General features: G+C 52.8%; 2 protein-coding genes across 2 annotated transcripts in view; one reads left to right on the plus strand and one right to left on the minus strand.

The window, feature by feature from the left end:
• Window positions 1-5,268, plus strand: part of GOLGA7B (golgin A7 family member B) — a 74,674-nt gene extending 69,406 nt beyond the window's left edge. The window contains exon 8 of the mRNA XM_055560319.1: window positions 4,952-5,268. Coding sequence (XP_055416294.1) covers window positions 4,952-4,960 — 9 coding nt within the window. The 3' untranslated portion in view covers window positions 4,961-5,268. The remainder of the gene's footprint in view (window positions 1-4,951) is intronic.
• The window catches only part of CRTAC1 (cartilage acidic protein 1), a 152,747-nt gene that overhangs the window by 24,305 nt on the left and 106,335 nt on the right, over window positions 1-22,107 (minus strand). The window contains exons 4-7 of the mRNA XM_055560312.1: window positions 18,389-18,525; window positions 13,039-13,195; window positions 3,572-3,706; window positions 519-664 (exon numbers count right to left, since the gene is read on the minus strand). Coding sequence (XP_055416287.1) covers window positions 519-664; window positions 3,572-3,706; window positions 13,039-13,195; window positions 18,389-18,525 — 575 coding nt within the window. The remainder of the gene's footprint in view (window positions 1-518; window positions 665-3,571; window positions 3,707-13,038; window positions 13,196-18,388; window positions 18,526-22,107) is intronic.

The following is a 22,107-nucleotide window of genomic DNA, read 5'->3' on the forward strand; positions in this document are numbered from 1 at the left end:
AAAGGCCCAGTCTCAAGCTCATTAGCCTGGTGGCACCTCCCTTTCTGCCACCGAACAGTCTTTCTGAAGAATTCTTGGCATCACAGACCATTGATAGCTCAGGGAGGGGGCACAGAGAGGGGTCTGATGTCACCTTGCCCACCACGTGCTGTTTGGCCAGAGGGGGCAGCTGTTGGGAGCTCTGTGACCTCAACCTACCCCGACCCCCACTCCCACTGTACCCTTGGCCTGAGCCTCAATTTGAAATGCTCAGGCCCGGGCTATGGGAGAAGCGCTCCCAGTTCAGACAATGAAACCCCTCTCACGGGGCCTTTGCCCTGACTCCCACCTTGGGGGCTGCTCTCTCTCCTCTGCTAATGACCATGCTCTGGACACTACGGACAGCACAGCAGCCCGGGCTGGCTGGATGTCACCTTCGCTGTGGCCACCCTGCCCCCAGGCTCTGCAGAGTCTGCTCACCCTGGTGGGAGTCACAGGCGGATAGAGGGTGGGGAAGTGGGAGAGAGGCCCCTTCTTACCCGAAAGCGGACCTTCCCGTGGGCGCTCATCTGCAGGTAGAGGCGGTGGGGGCCGTTCCAGTTGCCATAGACGATGTCCACTTTGCCATCACGGTTGAAGTCCGCCAGGGCGACTCCGCGCCCGTGCTGGTGGGGGTCGTCCACACCTAGGAGGAAGGGCAGGAGGCCTCAGGGCAGCCCTGCAGGCTCCACAGACACTTGCCTTGTCAGGGGTTGAGGGTGGCAGGGGAGCCTGGAGAGCAACCAGGAAGGATGAACCTCACTGTGTCCTGATTCCTCCACAGGGGTAGAAGGGGGGAAGCCGTCTGGTTGCAGAGAGAACCAGAGACTTGTTTTCAGGATGCCTTTGCCCAGAAAGTACTATTTTTAACTTGGTTTTGGGGTAGCATGACTTTGGGGGAAGGAGACTTGTGGAGATCCTGGAGGACTTCAAGCCTTCCCCAGCCACCCCTGACATGGGGATACATTGAGTTGATCAGCACTCTTTTGCTTAAATCTCAGTGATTCCCCAGTGCTCTTAAGTCAAGTTCAAATTCCTGCCCACCTTATCTGTCTTTATCTCGCCTTCCTCACATGCACCATTCCACAAACGAACCAAGCTCTTTTCAGCTTCTGGGCCTTTGCCTAAGCTGGTCTCTTCTAGAATGCTCTTTCCCCAGCTCATGGTTACCTGGCTCCTTGTTTCTCTTCTGCTGTCAGCTATAATGTCACCTCCTCAGGGAAGCCTTCCCTGATCACTCCCGTAAAAACAGCCCCTCCCAGCGACCCTGCTATTCATCCCAAAAGCCTCTCATTCTCCTCCGTTGTGCGGATCACGGGTGCAATCATGTTCCATGGCAGGGTCCAGTTTTTCTACTAGACCGTCTGCTCCATGAGGTCAGGGTCTGTCTTCTTGCTCATCTGTGTTCCCACAGGATCTATCTCAGTGTCTGTGGTGACCTGGCAGTTTTCTGTAAATACTTACTGAATGAAGAGACATAAATACTTTGACAGAAGGCACCCGGGGGCTTTGGTGACAGCAGAGGAAATAACTGCTCCGTGACTGAGAAAACCACAGTTTGCCTTGTGAGATCTGTGGGGGGAGCTTGTGTGTCCAGGGTCACCTGTTTGCATTGTGCCTGCATCTGCCAGGGGCCAGTGGGACTGAGCTGATCCTCGGGGAGGACAGAGGCTGGCTTTGCCCAGAGGGGTGGCCTGACCTCCTGGCTGCCCCTGGCAGACACGATCCCTCAGGCCGAGGGCACAGCTGAGAGGCAGTGGAGGCCAGATCTAAACACCCACGCTGAGTCTTTTGGAGGAAAAATGCCATTGGCAGGTGAAATGACAGTGTGATGGGGGGTGGGGATCATGGACCCAGGACACAGGTAGCTCTTGCCAGCTGTGAACATGGCGATCCTGAGATGGGGGCCAGGAGAAGGCAAGGTGGGATCCGCCTTGGGAGCCTCAGAGGCTGATCATCCTCTTGGGGGAGGGAAGGATTTGGAGAATGGATGCGGGTCGGGCAGAAGAGGCAGGGAGACCCAGGTTTGAGAAAGAGGGCTTTCAAAAGAATGGGGGCAACCCCCAACCTCTAGGATTAATACCCCATTAATTCTCCACAAAACGCCCCAGCCCTAATGTTGGTGGCCTTCTGTGTTGGCCCATTTCTCTCCTATCTACAAGGCACCTTGACAAGGAGTTGGTTCCTTTTCATGGGAATAATCGGTGCCAGGCTGCACTTCACAGCAGCATCTGTTTGGGTGATGAATGCCCTCTTGACATGTCTTGTTAAACCCCTGCAATCACTCTGACTTTCAATTACGGGCCTAGCACCTTTCTTCTCTCTTCCCGCCTGATACCTTCCCCCACTCCAACTTGTTCGTTCACCTCTGCTTCCATCTCTTTAACACCTTATCAAGTGCTCTCGGTTTTCTCCACCACCACCTCCCCTTCATTTTATGATTTCTCAGCAATGAGAAAATTTCCTGCCGGAGTGTACAGCAGGTGAGCTGGGTGGGAAGACAGGCTGGGGAGCTGCCTCCACCTTTAGCTTTGCCCGGAGAAGGAGATAAGGGGAGCTGATCGGCTGCAAGGATGCGCTGGCAGGGTGTTCAAGATAGGAACTCTGGAGCAGAGTGCTGGAAGGGCAGTTAAGTCACAGAGAATGGATTGGTACCTGCTCAGGGATTGGATGTTAGCTGTCAGCACGAGCTGGAGCTTGTAGGACCTTTGATCTATGTGTCTGCATCCCCGCTCACCTCTTCTGGAGACTGGAGCTTGTCGCTCCACTGCTGAGAGGAGGAGAAATTCAACCTCCTGTTCCTGAGCAAGGTGAGTGGGGGGAGGTACCAGGTGGGGAGAAGTAGTTGAAGGGCAGGCTGATTATGTCCACAAACTTTTATTATGTGTCCCAGTCCTTGCAGACACAGACAGATGGTCTTAGTGGTGTAGGAGCCTGAGTGAGTGGTACCCGCAAGGGCAGTGGGAACACAGAGGAGGGGGGTTACAGTCTCAGCCAGGCAGCACATAGGGAGGCTGGAAAGGCTTCACAGACAATATCTGAATGAATATTGAGGGACCAATAGAAGTTCTGCAGGTAGAGAAGGGGGAGAGGGCATTTCACGTAGAGAGAACTGGCAGGTGCAAAGGCCCTGAGGCAGAGGACAGATGAGCACAACAGGAGGAAGGGGAGCAGAGCTGGAAGCCTGGAATACTATTTTGGGTGGATTTTACTCTGCTTCTTATTATAGCTATTCATTTATTTGTCTGTTTCCCCCTCTAGATCATCAGTGCCTTGTTTATGGGGGGTGAGAGTAGGGTAGGGTGATCTTATTCAAGTCAGGGTCCCCAGCTCTTAGCACCAGCCTGGCACTTAGCAGGGGCTCAATTAATGGTCACTGGATTGAACTGAATGTTTAAGATGGATGGGGGATTAGAGGTGACACGCACCATTAGCTGTGCAGACGTTGACTTGTCCCTCTCTCCCTGGGGCCTGTGGGGCCCGGAGGGAGCAGGGCAGCCCAGAGTCCCCTGTGGGGTGGGGGTGGGGGGCACAGGGCAGAGACTGCACTCACCAGCGCTGGCCGCAGCATCCACGAAAGTGCCGTCACCCCGGTTGTGGAAGAGGAAGTTGGGCCCGTTCTCATTGTCGCAGAAGATATCCGAGGCACTGCTGCTGAGGATGGGGCCCACGCTGACGCCCCGGCCCCCTGGGGAGGACATTGACCTTCACTAAGTGGAAGAATCAAAGCCCCAGGCCCACGCAGAGGATGGGGGAGGCCTTGGAAGCAGGCGGGGGGGGGGGGCCCTAGAGAAGCTGCGATGGTGATGCCACAAGGAGCCTGGGGAAGGGCGATTCTGATATTTCTGATGCTTCCTGGAGCCCAGATGTGGGCTCATGGTTCTGTAAACCGACGTGGTGGGTGGCCGCACTGCTGGTGAGGCAAGCGAGGAGCAAGACAGAGTCACTTAGTGCCCACGGAATGGGTCCCTGAGTTGAGGAACACAGGCCACCACGCGGAGCTTTCCCTTCCCTTCGGTGACTGAATTCTACTCCTAAACGCACCTCTGCCAACAACATTTTGATTAAGTCACAGATTCCCTGACAGCCCCCCGCCTTACCCTGATTGCACGTATGCTGGTCACAATACTGGGTGTGTTCCCGTTCTAAGGACCTAGAGAAATGGGTTCCAGGCACAGGTACAAGGAGGCCTCCTTTGGTTTAATTGATGTAGGAAACAAATGTGAGCACCTGCCTGTCTGTCCATCAACAGGGATGCTGAATGGATTACAGTGCATCCATATGACAGCCTAGTCTGCAGCTGCTAAAAAGACTGTGTAGATCCATAATATTGACTTGGAGGAATGCCCATGACATATTCTTAAATGAAAAAGCAATTTGCCAAGTAATGGTCTATGATCCTGTTTTTATTGTTTAAAAGGAAAACAAATGATATTCCTGAATATATATTTGTGCAAACTTGTTCTTGAGTTTTGGGAAAAGCCGGGAAGGCCACACCCTGAGCTATTCACACTGGCTGCCTTTTTTGGGGAATGTCTGTATTGTTTGGCTTATTGCAACAAGAATTGCTTCTGCAGTTTGAAAGGAAAAAATCCAATAAGGTGTATATTTTTTAAGGAAAAAAAGAAATAAAACCAGCTCTATGTTAGGGTTTGAAGTGCCCAAGATCGATGTGGACATGTCACCAAGTTCAATCTTAAGATGTTTTGAACAAACCACCCCCAACCAATGAGTTTCAAATAAAGCCCTGAAAGCCTTCCCTCTGCCCCATCCGCACCCCAAGTTCAGGGCGGGAAATAGCTTGACCATGACCAGGATGTGGGTTCTAGTCCCAGCTTGGCTTTTTTGACCTCGGGCAGTTCATGTTACCTGGTTAGCCTCAGTATTCTCATCTATAAAATGCAGATAATGTGCCCTGCCTTTTCTCTTTCAGGCCTTTTGAGAGAATCAAATGAGGTGAGAAAACTTAGAGGATCAAATGATGTGAAAGGTCTCTGTGAGCCCTACAGCCTTGCTACTCGGTCAGGTCCGTGGACCAGCTGCTGGTATGCTACCTGTGAGCTCGTCAGAGATGCAAAATCTCAGGCACCTACTCACCCAACCAGGACCTGCATTCGAACAGGATCCTGGGGGCTTTACCTGCACGGAAAAGTCTGGAAAGTACCGCTTTGAAGGGCTGTTCAGTACAATAACAGCTGTTTACTAGGGCACTTAGAAGAATGTGATTTTTAAAAATAAATAAATGAGAGCTCAGTGGACCTGAGTGATGCTGAGCCAAGCTCCCTCATTAGCCCACCTCCAGACAAGGCAGAGGTTTCTACTATGGATAATGTGAAGAACTGACCCATTTGAAAAGACCCTGATGCTGGGAAAGATTGAAGGTGGGAGGAGAAGGGGACGACAGGATGAGATGGTTGGATGGCATCACCAACTTGATGGGCATGAGTTTGAGTAAGCTCCAGGAGTTGGTGATGGCCAGGGAAGCCTGGCATGCTGCAGTCCATGAGGCCGCAAAGAGTTGGACATGACTGAGTGATTAAACTGAACTGAATTTGGGATGGAGGTTTTCTTGGTCCCCAGGCCCTTTCCTTCTCTGAGATTTGTCCTCGGAGGAAATCATGGGACCTTTCTCACCTGTGGAGCCTACCCACCAGGGGCCAGCTTTGGGGGCAGGGGAACAGACTGGGGCAAATGGCATTGCTATGGGGGTCATTGTGGGGCTCCTTGTTAACACATTCTGGGCCCTGTGTCTCCCGATTCCCCCCAGGGAATCTAATTAACTCTCAAAGCGAGCCCAAGCCTCATGAAAACAGAGCCCCTGAATCCACAATGCTTCCAGGGAGTGTCATCCAAGTTGCACAGGCCAGGCATTTTCATTAGGAGAGCCATGCATGGGGCTTTCAGATGCTTTTCTTTTCTTAAGTCAGCAGGGAGGGTGCTGGGCTACTATACTACCTGGGCACCTCTTCTGCTCATTCAAGGAGTTGCCGCTAAGTGGTTGCTGGTCCTGCCCTTGTCTTGCCAGACTCCAGCCCAGGAGCAGGCTTCGGTGAGAAATCCTCCATTTTGTCTGGACCCCCAACAATTCCAGGTGGGGCTCCAGGACTTGCTGCCCTGCAACTCCATCCTTCTTCCCCTGCTCCAGCATCCTCCAATTTCCTCTCTGCCTCTGACTCCCAAGCTGTGACACATTCCCTTCATTTTCTCCAAAGCAGGTTATTTCCCTCTTGGACAAATTTCTAAATCTTTCTAATTAACTAATTGGGTTGGGTTGAAGCCTTGCACCATTTGTAACCTGTAATTACTAGAAAATTGCCATGGTAACCACACTACTAATTAGTGACAATTTATTGCCATGGCAACTGGACCATAACAGAGATGTTACCCACAACTCCTTCTTGGCAAGTTCACCACACAGTTGGGGAGCAGGTGAGTCGACAGTCAGGGAACTAGCCTCCTGGGCACCAGCTGTAGCAGACTCAGGATGGAGGGTCTAAGGGGATCTGAAGCAGGGGCAGCCAGGTACCTGCACCCCTCTCTGAGGCCAAAAGGGGAACACTACTCCCAGGTCCGTCGTGTAAGGGCTCTTCAGACCAATAAAATCCATTCATCTTAAGTGTAGCCTGACCCTCCCACTCCATGCCCGGTCAATGACAGAGGTCCGTTATTTAGCAAGGATCTTTTGCCTAGACCTTGCCTTCTCACGTAGCTCTTTTCCTGACTTCGCCCCATCTTCTCTGTCATACCCACCCTGTTTCGTGGCCTCTGAGGTTTAGCACACACCCTATGGGACTACCCCAGGGCAGTTAGGAACATCTTTATTCAGCCTTGGAAAATGATGTCCCAATAGGGAGTTAAACTCCACTTTACATCAATTAATTCCTTTATACTTGAGGCCAGAATATTCTCTGGGGGGCATGCAGCTCCGCAGTTGGGGCTAGAGAGGCGCATTGGTGGTGGGAAAGATGGGGGGCTGGTCAGGAAGTTCGAGTTGTGTGGCCTTGGGCATGTCACTGAGCCTTTCCAGGCATCTGGTTTCTCACCTATAACTCGAGACTGATAATAATAACCCCTTCCCGGCTGTCATAAGTATTAAGTGTGCTGGTATTTGGAAGGTACCTTGGAAAAACGTCAAGTGCCACAGACTCATTAGTACCACTATTTCCCACCTGCTGGGAGAAAAATATCCCTTTATTTTGCTAACACTCTCAAGCTTCAAAGACCTCCTTGTTCTGCTGCTGAGTATGAATGCGGCTCCCTCCCCACCCCTCCCTGAAGGCTTCTCACTCTGCCCACCAGACTGGGTGGGAGAGAGGGTCATGGGGAAAATGCTTTCCTGTGGACCCCTCTTTCTCTGGTCGGTTTCTGGCACCCCTTGATGACCAGCTCCGTGGCTCTGAGCCCACGGGGCAAGCCTTGCTCACCCTTAAGAACTGCACCCCTAAACCTCTTGGGAGGGAGATGCAGACTCAAGTCCAATTTAGGTGCAGAGGGCATCGGAGGATGAAATGGCTGGATGGCATCACCGCCTCAATGGATGTGAACTTGGGCAAACTCTAGAAGATGGCGAGGAACAGGGAGGTCTGGCGTACTCCAGTCCATGGGGTTGCAAAGAGTTGGACAAGACTGGGTGACTGACAACAACAATCCATCTCTCAAACCACATGAGGGCAGCCCTCATGGTTGAGGCTGGGGAAGGGAAAGAGGGTTGTAGGAAGTTGGGGGCACGCCGCTGCACCACCCCAAACAGTACAGCAGAGGGGCCGGGATGAAGAGGCCGGGGATTCGCTGTGCTAAGGAAGAGCCTCCAGGGACTGCCTGGAGTGGCAGGAACTTGGGGACTGTGCCCTCCAGGCGTTGGTCTCCCTCCCTGTGAAATGGTGTGGGGGTGGGGTGAGAAGGTCTCCAAGGCTTCTTCCAGCCCTACTTTTCAGGGCATCCTCCAAGCCGGACCCGAGTGGATTCCTGGGCCCATTCACAGTCCGCACCATGGAGGCTCTGCCGTGAGGCTGTTAGACAAGGAACTTGGACCTGTGGGATTATTCTGCTGATTAATGATTCCAGTGGATGCTAAGGCCTGCAGGCTGCCAAGAACGTCCAAGATATTAAAAAAGTAGCAAAGCAGTGGCATGAAGGGGTGGAGGAATGAACAGTGTGTGTGTGTGTGTGTGTGTGTGTGTGTGTTGGAGAAGGGGGTGTGAGAAGGGCAGGATGGTAACAGCCCAAATTTCCTGAAGCTTCTAACACAATAATACGGTGTTGGTGCTGGTGTTGCTACCCCCGACCTTGTGAGAGCCGTCCAGGTGCTGGGAATGGTTCCAAGTGTGCCAGGATGGAGGGTGTTAGACAAGGATATTCCCACTCGTCCCTAATCCCTCCAGCCTGTCCCTGCAGAAGACTGAGGGGGTGGGGAGGGGCGGGAGGACAACCCCCATCACTTGTCTGCTGGGTGGGGATTTCCAAACCTTGGGTGCCTGGTGGGTGCAGGAGCGAAGTCCTTCTCTATGTGCTCCCCTGCCCTGCCCCCAGGCAGGGCTGGAAGAAGCTATTTCATAAGAGAGGGCTGGAAAAGGAGGGGCAGGAAGAGATGCTCTGTGGTTCAGTCCCGTGTCCTAGGTTTTGTGTGATTCACCTCACCTCACCATTTTCTAGGTGAGGAAACCAAAGCTCACAGAGGCGTAATCTCAGCTAGGGGGCAATGGATCATAGCTGAAACCCATGCCTGAGTGACTCCAGAGCCACTCTCTCCCCACAGAGTGCTCTCAAACATTTCTACTCGAGTTCCCTCTCCCTAGAAGAGGGGTCTGTACTCTTGATAAGGCCCCAGAATGGCCAGCCATAATACGCTCGACATTAAAATAAAACTCAGTTGTTTTCACTGAAGAAAATGCATACCAAGATTGCATTTGCATTCTGTAATACATCTGTGCTTGCTTTAAATAAAAAACGATGTCCCTTCTTGTCAATCATCTAATGCATCTGACACTCTGTGTTTGCTGGGGCTTTGGGTACCCCCGGCAGGCCTGTGGTTGCACTCCCCGGGGGTCCCAGGCCCTGGCTGAGGAGTCTGTCGCTCTAGCCTTGCCTGTCCCCAGCTGACACATTTGGCTGCACACTCACTGAAAAGCAAGCACCCGCTTGGGAACCCGGGAGGCTCCGAGGTCCCCAGGCTACCGCCCCTTCTCTGGAGCTGGCTAGTGGGGATCCGCCAGAAGGCCTCAGCTGGGCTTTAGGCATCTCTGTCTCCTCCAATAATGACTTTCTATAAATCAGATCTGCCCGCTGCTTTGTTCTACACTGCTCCCAGCCAACAGCAAAACTCTCCACCCAACATTGTAAATCCACCTTCATTTTCTTTCCAAATTTCTTTTGAGGCTTCCTTAATCACCACCTTGCAGCCTGGACAGATGCTCCCTAAAAGGGTGAGGCCAAATCACATAGGTCCTCAGAAGAAGTAGAGGCTGGGGACAGGCTGGGTCCAGAGGGAAGAAGGGAAAAATAGATGGATTCCAGCAGGAATAGGGCTAAAATGCCCACACCTGTGCCCTGGAGGACATGCCAGGGTAGGCACATGGAGAATACCTCCAGGGCAAGGGCCGGTCCTGCTTGCTTTGTGCTTCCCTCTGTGTTCAGACAGTAAAGAATTCACCTGCAGTGTGGGAGACCTGGGTTCGATCCATGGGTTGGGAAGATCCACTGGAGGAAGGCATGGCAACCCACTCCAGTATTCTTGCCTGGAGAATCCCCATGGACAGAGGAGCCTGGGGGGCTACAGCCCATGGGGTCCCAAAGCGTCGGACACAACTAAGCAACAAAGCACATGGCTGTGCTCCCTACACTCAGGAAATGACCAGCATCCCTCTGTCAGAACCTCAGAGCAGGGTGCTGATGTCCGCTACACTTGTGTGTACTGTCTGTGTGCCAGGCCCTGTGCCAGGCATGCCCTATGTTTACCTATTTTAATATTCCCATTTTGCAGGCAAGAAAACTGAGGCCCAGAGGGGTTAATAAGTTGCTCTCTATTGCCTGGGCAGGAGGACGTGGTGGAAGCAAAATCTGCACCCAGCACTCTGGCTCCAGATCCTGGCTACTTAGCAGCTCTGCTAGAGGGCTAATTTAAGGTGCTCAGAGAGGCCTGGGGACATGTCTGAGATCACTGGGGGGCCATAGAGGTGGCTGCAAAACTCTTGGTCCCCTCGAGTTCCTGACAGGCTCTCGGCCATGCGGAGAACTAGTTCTTAGGATTCCCATGCAGGGCAGTTCAGGCTATAAGAGGCTGCGGGCAGCTGGGGAAGCCGGGGCTAGGAGAACCAGGAACCACCAGGGAGTGGTCTTCCCGCTGCTCAACTCTTCATGGGAGGCTCGGGCTGCGCCGCCCTCCAGGGACCCTCGAGTCCCCCGAGAGCGGGCGCGCTGGCCGCTAGATGGCACTGTGACCCAGCAGAGCGGCGGCCGGCGGCGGAGTCGGGTGTCTGGAGAGGATGCCTCCCCTCCCCCTCCCGCGGAGCCCGACAGCCGGGTGTGGGCTTCGCCATTGCCCGCCGTGCAGCCCGGGATGCCCGGGCCAACTCCCCTGCTTCCCTGAGCAGACCAGGCCAGGCAGCTGTTTCAATCAGAAAAACCGGGAGTCGCAATTAAAGTCCAGAGGGCCAATCCCTGGGGCTGCGTTTCTGGTGGGTGCACCTCTTCCTTCTTCACCAGCCCCTCCTGTCTTGCATGCTGGAGCAGGATTCTCAAGCTGGAGGTCGTTTGAAAGGTCAGCTGATTCTGGTAGTTTAGGTATCAGCGGCTGGGGCTCTAAGTGCTAGTGTCTCTGTAAACCTCCTGTGTGACCTTGGGCAAGTCCTTTCTCCTCTCTGGACCTCGATTTGTTCTTTTCCAAACGGGAGGTTCTCTGTGGTCCATCCGGCAGATGGGTATTGTGTGCCTTGGCTCCAGGGACATGCAGCTCTCTGACTGCACAGCTGGCCGAGGCTTGCTTCCCTCCCAGCCTGTTCAGGCCCTGCTCCTCACTGTCTACATCTCTCCCAGGGCCCAGGGCACCCTCCTGGAGCTGAGCCTTGGCCATGTGTCAGAGCCTTGGCAATCAGGCTGGGCTCTGGTGGTGGCTGTTACCTTTGGGGTCCATTCCTGAGGGGGCATCTGGGCAAATTTTCCAGCCAGATGTCCATGTGTTGTGAACAGAGTGACTATGGGAGCTGCAGGGTAGCATTGGGGGGCTTGGCGGGCAGGGAAAGGGTGGGCTGGGAATAGGCGGGTAGACAGAATAGTAACTTGGTGGGCCAAATAGGTTCTTGTCAGCCAAATGGCTCTTGGAAATCTGCAGAGCTGCTCTAACGTGTCCTCTGGGCATGCCAGCTGCCCCGGCCTGCCTGCACGCTCCACAGAAACTGCTGTCCCTTCCTTGAGCTGTCCGGTCCCTCCAGTGCAGTCTGGCAGCTGCCCGGTGCCCCCATCCCCACCCGTGCTCCTCAGCTGTCTTGTCTGGGAGACATCCCTGGTTCCGCCAGCCTTCCTTCCCCACCCCTGGTTCTGCCAGCGCCCCTGCCAGCCCGCTGGCGTGAACAATGTCCCCTCTTGCTCATACCCTGCTGCAACCTTATGAATTCTTTGATTCTGTGTACAGCCCTCGCTCCCAGACCTTGCCTCCCTCCCAGCTCATCATGTTCAAGCGCTTCATCTCCCCAGCCCACCCTCCTTCTGCAGATCAAGGCACTTAATTGCCAAGCCAGCCCAGTGCGCAAAACTGGGAACTATTCAGAAAAATTGACTGTACAAGTCGAGGCTGAAGCTCCTGCATGTTTATTCCTTTTCCTAGGAAAACATGGTTTATTGCTGACACTCAGCCTCTTTGCTGCTCGCTCCCATGCAGAGCTCTCGCACTCTTTGATGGGGCTTGAGCTGTGTAAACTATTTTATTGTCTAGTCATTTGTTCCCACAAACTTTGTCAGACAGGTTAACATCAATCTCCCTCTTTCACTGAGGTGGAAGGCTGGCTAAAGAAAGGCATCGTAAACTCAGGGGAGGCCGTGACAACCGTTTCTGGGGAGGACTTTGAGATTATGCCATTACCCAGGTGGCTGAAGGCAGGGGAGTGGCCTAAATGACCCATCAAGGATCCTTCCAGCCCCCAGATTTGGAACCAGGTAGGCTGCCACTTGGAATTCTGTACTGCCAGTTGGGACGGACATATCAGGAAGGTCAACTGCTCAGAGAATTTCTACATTCAAGGTGCAGGTAGGGTATCAATGAGGCCAGAGTACACGTGAGAAGTTGTGTACAGCTCTGGCTTCCTGATTTTTGGCATCCTAAACAGGAACTAGATTGCTCTGCCATCAGCAGTCTATTGGCAGATTATCAGAGTTTAGTCAGCAGCCGTGCTGGAATTAGAAAAACAGCCTTCCCTAGAAAGATCTCCTTGTCAGAGACTCTGACAATAGGTCCCCCATCCTGAAAGATGTGGGGGGAGTGTGCCTTAAAAAAAAGTGCTGGAGAGGTTTGGGAATAAGAACACAATTCTTTGAGCTCAGTTTACTGAGACGGGACCCAGCTGAAGCTTAGGGATTTAGCACTCAATTCCTGGCTGCTTATGTGTAAGTAAATAATTTCATCTGCTGTTTGGCAATAAAAAATGCTTTAAATCTTGGCCTCTGTGATTTGTCAGTTTTCTCCTACAGAACCTGTTCACCCATCGCTTGGGTTACAGCAGAGAATGGGGCAAGGGGTTCCAAGGAGAGAAAGATGCGGTGATCTTCTGGGCTATGTCCGACGTCACCCACTGCGCCCGCCAAAGCCCACCCCACCAGATGTCCCATCATCTGGAGAGGCGGCCTTGGAGGAAGCCGTCTGTGGGTGGTGGGATAGAATAAAACCTTCACCCTCCCTCCCCAGGGCACAGACCCACCCTCTCCTGTGGGCTCTGATGAATTAGACTCAGCCTTGCAGGGCCTGAAGCCTAGCCCCAGCCCCCAGCCCCCAGCCCCTCCAGCTCATAGGCCCCCCTGTTCCACTCTGCCTACCTGTGTATTTGCTGACCCCAGCCTCAGCTGCCACGTCTCTGAGCGCCAGAATGCCCCGGGAGAGGTCACTGGCTTCAGGGTCCATTTCGATGAGGGCATCAGGGCCCACGTTACCGTAGGCATAGTTGGCAATGTAGATGGAGTAGCGTCCGGAGCCCTGAGCGGGAAAGGAAGGAGGGTCAGTGAGCAGGACCATCTGGGGGCCCGGAAGCAGATCCCCCCTCCACTCACAGGACCATAGCTCTTTCTCGGGGTTCGGGCTCTGCTCCTGGGGTCTGGCGTGCGTGACCTTGCACGACACAGCTCCAGAGGTGCTTTTTCACAGAGGCTACGAAGTGTGGGATCCCCCAGAGTCCTACAGCACAGTGCTTCCCCTTCTCTCCTGTTCCAGAAGAACATCCCTCCCTCTCCCCCACAACCACCTTTTTATAGACAATTTTCTAATGTGCCTCCCTCCAGCTGAGCTCTCTCCAGCTGCCAGCCAGGGTAGCTGCTCAATAAATATTTGCTGATTGATTGATCTACCAATTCCCATTATTCTCAGTCTCTCTCTCTCCCATTCAAGCTTGCTCCAGCCAAGATGACAAGCAAATTCCTGAGCCATCTCCCTCCCCCATCCCCACCCCATACTTCTTCACTCCTTAATTTGGATGGCACAAGAGGTTCGGCCACGCCAGGCTCCTCCTTCCCACTTCTACCCCCTTGCTTTTCCTGTACCAGAAAGAAATTGTATATTGCTTCTGCCTTTATAACAGTGTCTCAAATATATATATATATTTTCCCCTTTGCATTCAGGAGAAGCCCTGGGCACCAGTTCCTTGTTACTGTATTCATTCTCCTTTCTAGTCCAAAACATGGCTGATGAAAGATTCTTTCCTGCCTGTTATTATAATGGTGTTATTTCTTCAATGGATGCTTTCTTTCCCCCAAGAGATCCACACAATTTCTCAATCAGTTTTCTAGCTTTCCTCTTATCCCTTGCAGCATTTCCCTCCAATTAATCAGACAGTACATATTTCTTGAGCTCCAACAATGTGCAAGGTCCTGGGTTATAAATGTACTTCAGACAAAGTCTTTGTCCTTAGGTTGCTTATAGTCTGGTTTTAAGGAAGCTGACAAGCTACTGTATAGCACCGGGAACTATACTTAATATTTTGTAATAGCCTGTAAGAGAAAAGGATCTAAAATATATATATATGTATGTATGTATAGATGAATCACTTTGCTGTATCCTGAAACCAACACAACATTGTAAATCAACTATACATCAATAAAAAATAAAATTAAAAACAACAACAACAAAGGAAGCCATGAGCACAAAACAACCTGGGAGAAACAGCTGAATTTAAGACAGCATGGTGCGCTCTGTCGCTGCCCTCTTTTCAGCCTTCTTTACTTTCTTTTATTTCTTCCCCAGTGGTCCCATGAGAGCCCTCTCTCACCTAACTGGTCACTGTATCCCTTTGGAACCATTTTCTTCGGGGAAGTTGATTAAGAGCCACCTGGGGCTAACGGGTAGGTGAAGCAAGGAAGGTGCTCAGGTTCTCCTGGGGGAATCAGACGTGTCAGCAATTACAGGTCTGGTTAAGAGTGGGGACAGGGTTCGCTGGGTACACAGAAGAAGGGCTGCTAACCCAGAGGAAGGGCGCCTGGCCACAGAAAGTTCAGAAGAGGTTTTCTAAGAGGAGTCTTGGCCGGGTGAAGTGGAGGGGAAAGAACCTTCCAGACAGAGATGAGACAAAGAGTGATGTATACCGTGTGTTGGGAAGCTGCAAACAGTTTGTTCAATGTTCCCAGAATATAAAACGCAAGGTGTGGCATGTCGGGGGAGGAAACTGGAGCTGTTCCAGTTTCCAGCTCCATAAAGACTTTTCTGCCTCTTCATTTCTGGTTCTCTGGGTCTCTAGCCTGCTACCTGAATGATGTTGTAAAGCAGTGTGACTCAGACTTCAGTTTTGCGAAGGGATCATGTGGGGATCTTGTGAAAATGCAGATTCTGATTCGGCTACCTGAGTCTTGTTACTCAAAACGGTCCCTGGGCCAACAGCATCAGTGTAACCTGCAAGCATGCTAGAAATACGGACTCTCAGGCTCCAGCCCAGACCTGCCGAATCAGAACCTGCATTTTCACAAGATCACCATATGATCCCTACGCAAAACTGAAGTCTGAGTCGCACTGCTTTACAACATCATTTGTGGTTAGGGAGAACTTTGAAAGATGCTTGCCCATCCCAGGAGCTTGGTGTACGTGTGTGGAATGACTGGATGAAGAGCGAATGGATGGGGCCAAAGGGGAAAGTGCGCCTTTACTGTGACGCTGCCTGACCCTACCAGCTGTTAGCAATCGCATCGACAAATGAGCAATTAAGCCCAAATGAACTGAAATGCACTCTGCTAGAAATCAGGATATTTATAAAATGTGGTTATACCTAATTCCTTACATCAGTGTATTGGGTTGACAAAACAGAAAAATTGTAGATGTGTTACAGTTCTAGAAGACTGCAGAAAGTCACATGTGAACTTGACCACGGTAATTGTGGGTGGGGGAGCTGATTCCAGGGGAAGGAAGATGTTTCTGCAGCTTTGGGTCCAGGGCAGTGTTACCCATCCTTTAGTCTACCTCAGAATCAACTGGCAGCAGGCAGGGGGGTGGTGGTTGTGAAAGCAACCTGGATGCTGGGTCCTATCCCCAGAGTTTCTGATTCAGGGGATCTGGAGGGTGCCCTCAAATCTGCATTTCTAACAAGTTCCCAGGTAAAGCTGGTGCAGCTGTTTCAGGAACCACACCCTGAAAACCACTGGTCTAGGGCTGTCAGTCTGGATCCTAGTCCAAGCTCTGCCCCTAACTGGCTGTACGTCCTTGGGCAGGTTCCTCACCCACTTTGGCTGCACCTCCTCATGTGTTACATGCGAATCATAACCCTCCTGCTTCCTGGCAGGGTCGTTGAGAAGATGAAATGAGACAACGCATGTGAAAGGACTTTGAAAAGATAAAAATGCTATATAAACATGAGGCATAATCATTATCGATCAGGGAACGCTTCTTGTAAGAGATCGGCTTTGGGCTGGATCCAGAAAGGTGGATGAGTGATGAGGCAGCTGAAGACGAAGGGCAGTGGTGTTCCAGGTGAGGGGCAGAGAATGGATGAGGGCTGCGAGGGGAGACGGAGAGAACAGCATACTGTAGGGTTTGAGACTTTTACCTGGCGCAAAGCTCCCGAGCTTAGCATACATCAGAGTCACGTTTGGGCCTAGTTGAAACCCAGGCTGCTGGGCCCCACCCCCAGTGGTTCTGATGGGTAGATCTGGAGGGCGGGGCCTGAGAATCTGCATTTCTAACAACACTGATGCTGCTGGTCCAGAGACCACCAATCAGGTACACTAACAGGCCCCAGCTAGGGGCTGTGGGGCTGAGGGAGGAGGAAGTCAAAGGCTGTAACAGAGCCTGTGGTTAGAAATGTGTATTTGGTACAGGTTTACCCAAAGGCAGGGTAGCAGGGAGGTAAAAAGGTGTCTGATTGTTTTCAGCTAGGCAGGACTCAATTTCTGGCTCTACCTGTCACTTGCTATATGATAACAAGGTCAGCTGCTTAAGTGCTAGAAGCCTCAGTTTCCCTATCTGTAAAATGGGGATAATGACAGCATTTACCTCATTGGCTTATTTGAAAATTCAGTAAGATGATGAATGGAAATCACTTAGCACAGAGCTTGGCACGGGGTTAGTTTAATAAGCATAATAGCTATTATTATTAGTGTTCTGTTAATATTATATTCCTAGTGTTACGATTGCTCTCGTGTTTTCCTGCACCACACTGCTTCCTTGTCTCTCAGCTTCCACTCAGCCTTGACCTCTCCACAGTTCTCGGGCCTCGGGGGTTGCCTAGGTGGTGGCTGAACACAAACAGTAGCCCCTCTTCTGATGACAGACCGGCGCTTTCTAGTTCCCTGAGGCTGGGTCTGAGTAGGGAGTGAGCGAGCCGCTAAGTGCCTGCCTACTGTGCTTCATGCCAAAGTGTCTTTTTTTCCCCTTTTTTCTTTTTGCACTTCACATGGTGCCTCTGTCCTGTGGTTAAGTGCGTGGGTGTGTAGGTGACCTTGTTAGGACAGAGTGTATCTCTCTGTGATTAACCTTCAGACCCTCCTACCGGTGCTGAGAAGGTTCCCGCCTTAGCTGGGTGTGGGGCGCCCTGGTCCTGAAGGGGCTAAGGAGACTGGAAGCCAGGAGGAGACGGAAGAGGCCTCTCAGAGGCCAGGCCTGGTGCCCCTCCCCGCCCCCCAGATCCTCCCCACTCCCTGGGGCTCTCATGGAGCCTCCTCCCCTTTCCTCCCACCAGGCGGGAGTCCAGGTGGCACAGATTCAGGTCAGGGCTAAATGTGGCTTCACAGCCCAGCTTGGCTGCTCTTCCCAGCACCAGCTTGTTAAGAAATAAATATTTATACCTGGCACCTGCCTTTCCCCAAGGCCTGGAGGCCCCTGCTGTGAAGATTCACTCTGAATCCCCAATCCCCTTGGTGCCATCTCAAATCCCGAATGAGTTGGCCCCCTCGCCCCGACTCCCACAATGGGGGCCAGAGACGGTCCCCTGGAAGCTGGGCAGCAGCTGGGTCCCTGATTTAGTGATGATGTTTTGTAAAAGCCAAGGAGGGGCGGCAGGGGAGCAGGTGACAGGAGGGATGAATCACCGCCACGCCACGCTCTGGCTCTGGCTGGGTTGGCTGGGATGCCCGGGCGGGGCCCCCTCACAGGACGGATGGTTGCAGCTGCTTCTTCCCTCCTCACTTGGCCTTTCTCCCCGACACTTTGAGTTGAGCAGTTGTGTGCTGGGTGGACCAGCAGGGCAGGAAGGTATCGATGGTGCTTTGAATGGTACTGTACATTCAGGCAACCCTCCACTCACCCGCTCATGAGCCCCTTTGCTATGCCTTCATTTGTTCCATAAATATTTATGGGGGAGGGGGCCTGATGGCTCAGTGCCTGGCATATAGTTGGCACTTCATAAATGAGTTGAGTTGAATGAACGAACACAAGGTTATGAGCTGACTGACTCTGAGTCACGTCTGAGCCACACCACCAATCCATTCTGGGTCCTCAGGCAGGCCCCTGCCCCATGCTCGGGCTCAGTGTCCTCTGTCCAGCAGACACAATGATGACACCCCCTGGTTGCCGGGAGGGCCTCAGGGGAGAAAGGATGTGAAAGTATGTTAGCATCTACTTTGTGCAAGGCCCTGGGAGTGGCCTTGAGCTCTGCCCTTGGGAGCCACGCTCTGTCTGGGGATGTCTGCTGGCGCTTCCTCCTGGCCATCACGCTGCCTCCCTTCTCCCCAGGTCCCCATGTTCCCCTGGACTCACCTTCCTGTCCACGCAGGCCACAGAGCGCCCGGCAAAGAGGCTGGCTACGCCGCGGGCCACATTGACCTCGTCACTCAGGATGTCTTCCCAGCGGTTATTGCGGAACTTGAACAACTTGTCCGTGTACGTGGCCACCCCTGGAGACAGGACGGAAGAGAGGGCTGGTGGTCGGTGGGGTGCCTGCCCCAGGTGTTGGGGCCGCAGGTGGACGGGTCACCTGCTGCGCGGTGAACGCTCCTCACAGCCCTCAGGCAGTGGGGACCCCTCTCCTGGGGACACCCAGTTATTCTCAATTGAGAGAAGACACTGAAGCTTATGAAGATGGCCAGCCCAGGCCTCAGGAACTTAAGAAGAAGTGTGACCGCTAGTGTGTGTCAGAGCTGATCCTCAATAGCAGGATCTCACGGTCTGCACCACGCTTCTGCGGCACCAGGAGGGACATCCTGGGATCGCCAGTATTTCACATCCAGACTCAACCAAGAATGTCTCTTTCTCCAGGAGCTGCTCCCTGCATGCTCTGCAGAATCACAGAGCCTGATGTGGGTCTCAGAAGAAATGGTCCTGGTCAGTGGGTGGGTCTCAAAGTCCAGACGGAGGGCGGGGCTGGGAGTTGAGCTCTGACAGGGGTATCACCAACAGCCCGAGAAACCTGGATGGCAGTGGGGTCAGCACTCATGGGGCAAGGGTTAGTGGAGAGGCAACGGGCTCAGACTGAGGGGAGCAGGTGATGCGGCAGCTAAAACTTGGGGTTTTGAGTAAACTGGCCTGAGTCTCAGGCTTGGTTCTACAGAGACTCTTTCAGGATTTAGTTGTTGACTGTGGGCAATTTGAGCCTCAGCTTCCTTATTTGGAAATGGGGATAACGATAATAACTACATTCCACTTTAACTCGAGGGATAAATGAGATAACTCAGGTCAGAGGCTGCGCACAGCGCCCCCAGAGTTGGGGGTGGTCCTCGACAGAAATGACTGTTCTGGTTTCATAGATGGGAGACCCTCTGAGGTGCTTCAGGGACTTCAGCCCTGCACTGCATGGGCGTGTTGAGAGTGTCTGAGTATGTGAGAGAGTGTGTGAAAGTGTGTAGGAATAAGCAGGAGTGAGTGGGTGTATGAGAATAAGAGTGAGTAAAAATGAGTGAGTGTAAGTGTGAGATTGAATGAGTGTGAGAATGCGTGTGACAGGGAGGGGGTGTGTGCATGAATGTGAGCATGTTCTGGTGAGGGCTGTTTTTGGAAGGGTCCCCAGGGGGCTCTGACTCTGGGGGACAAAGGCTGCCCTCTGAGTGGCCTCACATGGGGCCCTCCTAAGACCACGGGGACCCACAGGGGAAGGTGCATTCTCTGTAGGGCCTGGACTTGACCTCAGGGACACTTGCCGGACTCTGGGGAGCTGGCCCGGGGACTGAGCCACGCCACCTGGCCTGACCCTCCTGGGCGTGCAGAGACCGGTTTCCATGAAGGGGAAGGCCCTTCCCAAATGGAACGGGAGGCAGATCCAGGAGTCCTGCAGGTGTCTGTGGCTGGTGGGGGAGTGCCCACTGGGACTCCCAAGGGTCTGCACAGAGCAGTTGTGGCTGCCGGGGGCCCACTGGGGCTCCTGGGGGTCTGCCAGAGCTACTGTGGTTGGGGGTGGTGCCCACTGGGACTCCCGAGGAGCCCGATCAGGACAGAAGCGCAGGTGTGGACTCTGCCCGAGCCCAAGTCTAGCTCTGACTCCCATTTGCCTAAGCCAGTTCTTTATCCTCTTAGGGCCTTGGTTTTTTCATCTGAGAGTTGGGGGTAACAGCTGGGCTCCCACTCCCAGCATGGCTGTGGGAACTGCAGGGGAAAACTCTGCGGCCCTTGGCTGCTCTGCACCACCTGGGTCTCTAGGCCCTTGTCACAATCCCTGGGGAACAGATATGTTTAGAAACTTAGATTATTTTCCCTTTCACATTTCAGAAAGGTAACACAATGCACACCCTGTTTATTATATAACACCCCCAGCAGGAACCAGGGCAACACCCTGTAATTAAACACATTAATATTTCTGCAGTGAAATATATGAATATCACACCAAGTGGGATAAATAAAGCCCCTAAATAGCTCACATCAGCTCAGGACAGGTTTTGCTATCAATTCACTTTCCCACAAACTTAAAAAAAGCACTTGAGGCTTTCAGAGTGTTCTGGGTTTCAGGACTGCGGGAGAGGAACTGTGGACTGCCGTACTCACGGCTGTTCCCCAGGCAAGTGGCAGCCTTATCATTGCCTTCTAATGCCTGGGGGGCCTCCAAGGATGGTTCTGCAGCTTCCGGATGCCCAGCCTTCACAATAGCGAGCGACCCTTGCTCTTCTCTGTCAAACCAGGGCCTCTTTAGACTACACCTCAGCTTGTCTCGGAGAAGGCAATGGCACCCCACTCCAGTACTCTTGCCTGGAAAATCCCATGGACAGAGAAGCCTGGTAGGCTGCAGTCCATGGGGTCGCTAGGAGTCGGACACGACTGAGCGACTTCACTTTCACTTTTCACTTTCATGCATTGGAGAAGGAAATGGCAACCCACTCCAGTGTTCTTGCCTGGAGAATCCCAGGGATGGGGGAGCCTGGCGGGCTGCTGTCTCTGGGGTCGCACAGAGTCAGACACGACTGAAGCGACTTAGCATCAGCAGCAGCAGCTTGTCTAGTTCCCCCTGAAATGTGACCAAGGATTAAACTCAACCAAAGCTTGGGCTGGGTGAGAAAGCAGCTCCGGCAGTGGGGGCTCTGCAGACCTCTGATGGGCACCTCTGCATACAGTGGGAAAATTTTCTCAAACCTCTGAGTCCCTGCCTTAGCTAGGCAAGAGGGAAAAAAAAGGAGCCCAGGGTGACTTGATCCCCCCTCTAGTTGCCTAATTACCCCCGATTCTTCCTGCTCACATTTCCCAAAGTGTGCTTAGTGGAACCTGGTCTCTGTGAGCTGCCTGGAGAAAAGATTTCATGATTATCTGAGCTCAGGAAAGACTGCGCCTTTCATCCCCCACTTGGAGATTCTCAGTGGACATCAGTCTATCAAAACTTTGAAAAGTCTTGCAGTATATTACAGGCTTAATTTCATGTAAGCCAGCCTTTCCCAAACGTACTCAGCCATGGCACCCCTTTTTGCAGCTCACCTCTTAGCATCCTGCAGAGCTAGCCCTGTTCTGTGCAAATTGCTGCCCTGGGGTGTTGACATGGGGCCAGATGCTGGGCTTTGTGGCCAGAGGCGTTAGGGTGACACGTTAGCCTCTTCCCTCGTTCCAGTCTCCTGGCTTCTGAGCTGACCGGGGATGCCCCAAAGAATAAACTAATTAAGGTAAAATGTGCAACAGTGATGCAGAGCCTTGTAGATCATAAATGGGAACGGCAAAATCAATGGCAGGCCTTCTGCAGGCAGAGGCCTGGAGGCCTGGGCGACAGGAGGGATGGGAGCCTGTGATTTAGGAAGAGCAAACGCTCTGGCAGCTGCAACCTGGGTAATTAGGTGTGTCAGGAAGACAGATAAACAGCGAGCTGTGCGGGTCGATGGCACTGGCAATAAACACCCAGCACTGGCCCCTGGCCCATGTCAGCGAGTAATCCTACCTTCCGGCTCCTTGTAGCTGCACTCTGCCCTAGGGTCCCTCACCGAGTCAGGGGCAGCAGCTTGGGAAGGAGAGGGCAGAGGGCCTCTCCTGGGTCCTGGGGGGAGATTCCTAGAAAGCAGAGGCCTGGGAGAAAC

This window comes from Bubalus kerabau, chromosome 22 (assembly GCF_029407905.1).
Source record: "Bubalus kerabau isolate K-KA32 ecotype Philippines breed swamp buffalo chromosome 22, PCC_UOA_SB_1v2, whole genome shotgun sequence".
NCBI classification, from domain to species: Eukaryota; Metazoa; Chordata; class Mammalia; order Artiodactyla; family Bovidae; genus Bubalus; species Bubalus kerabau.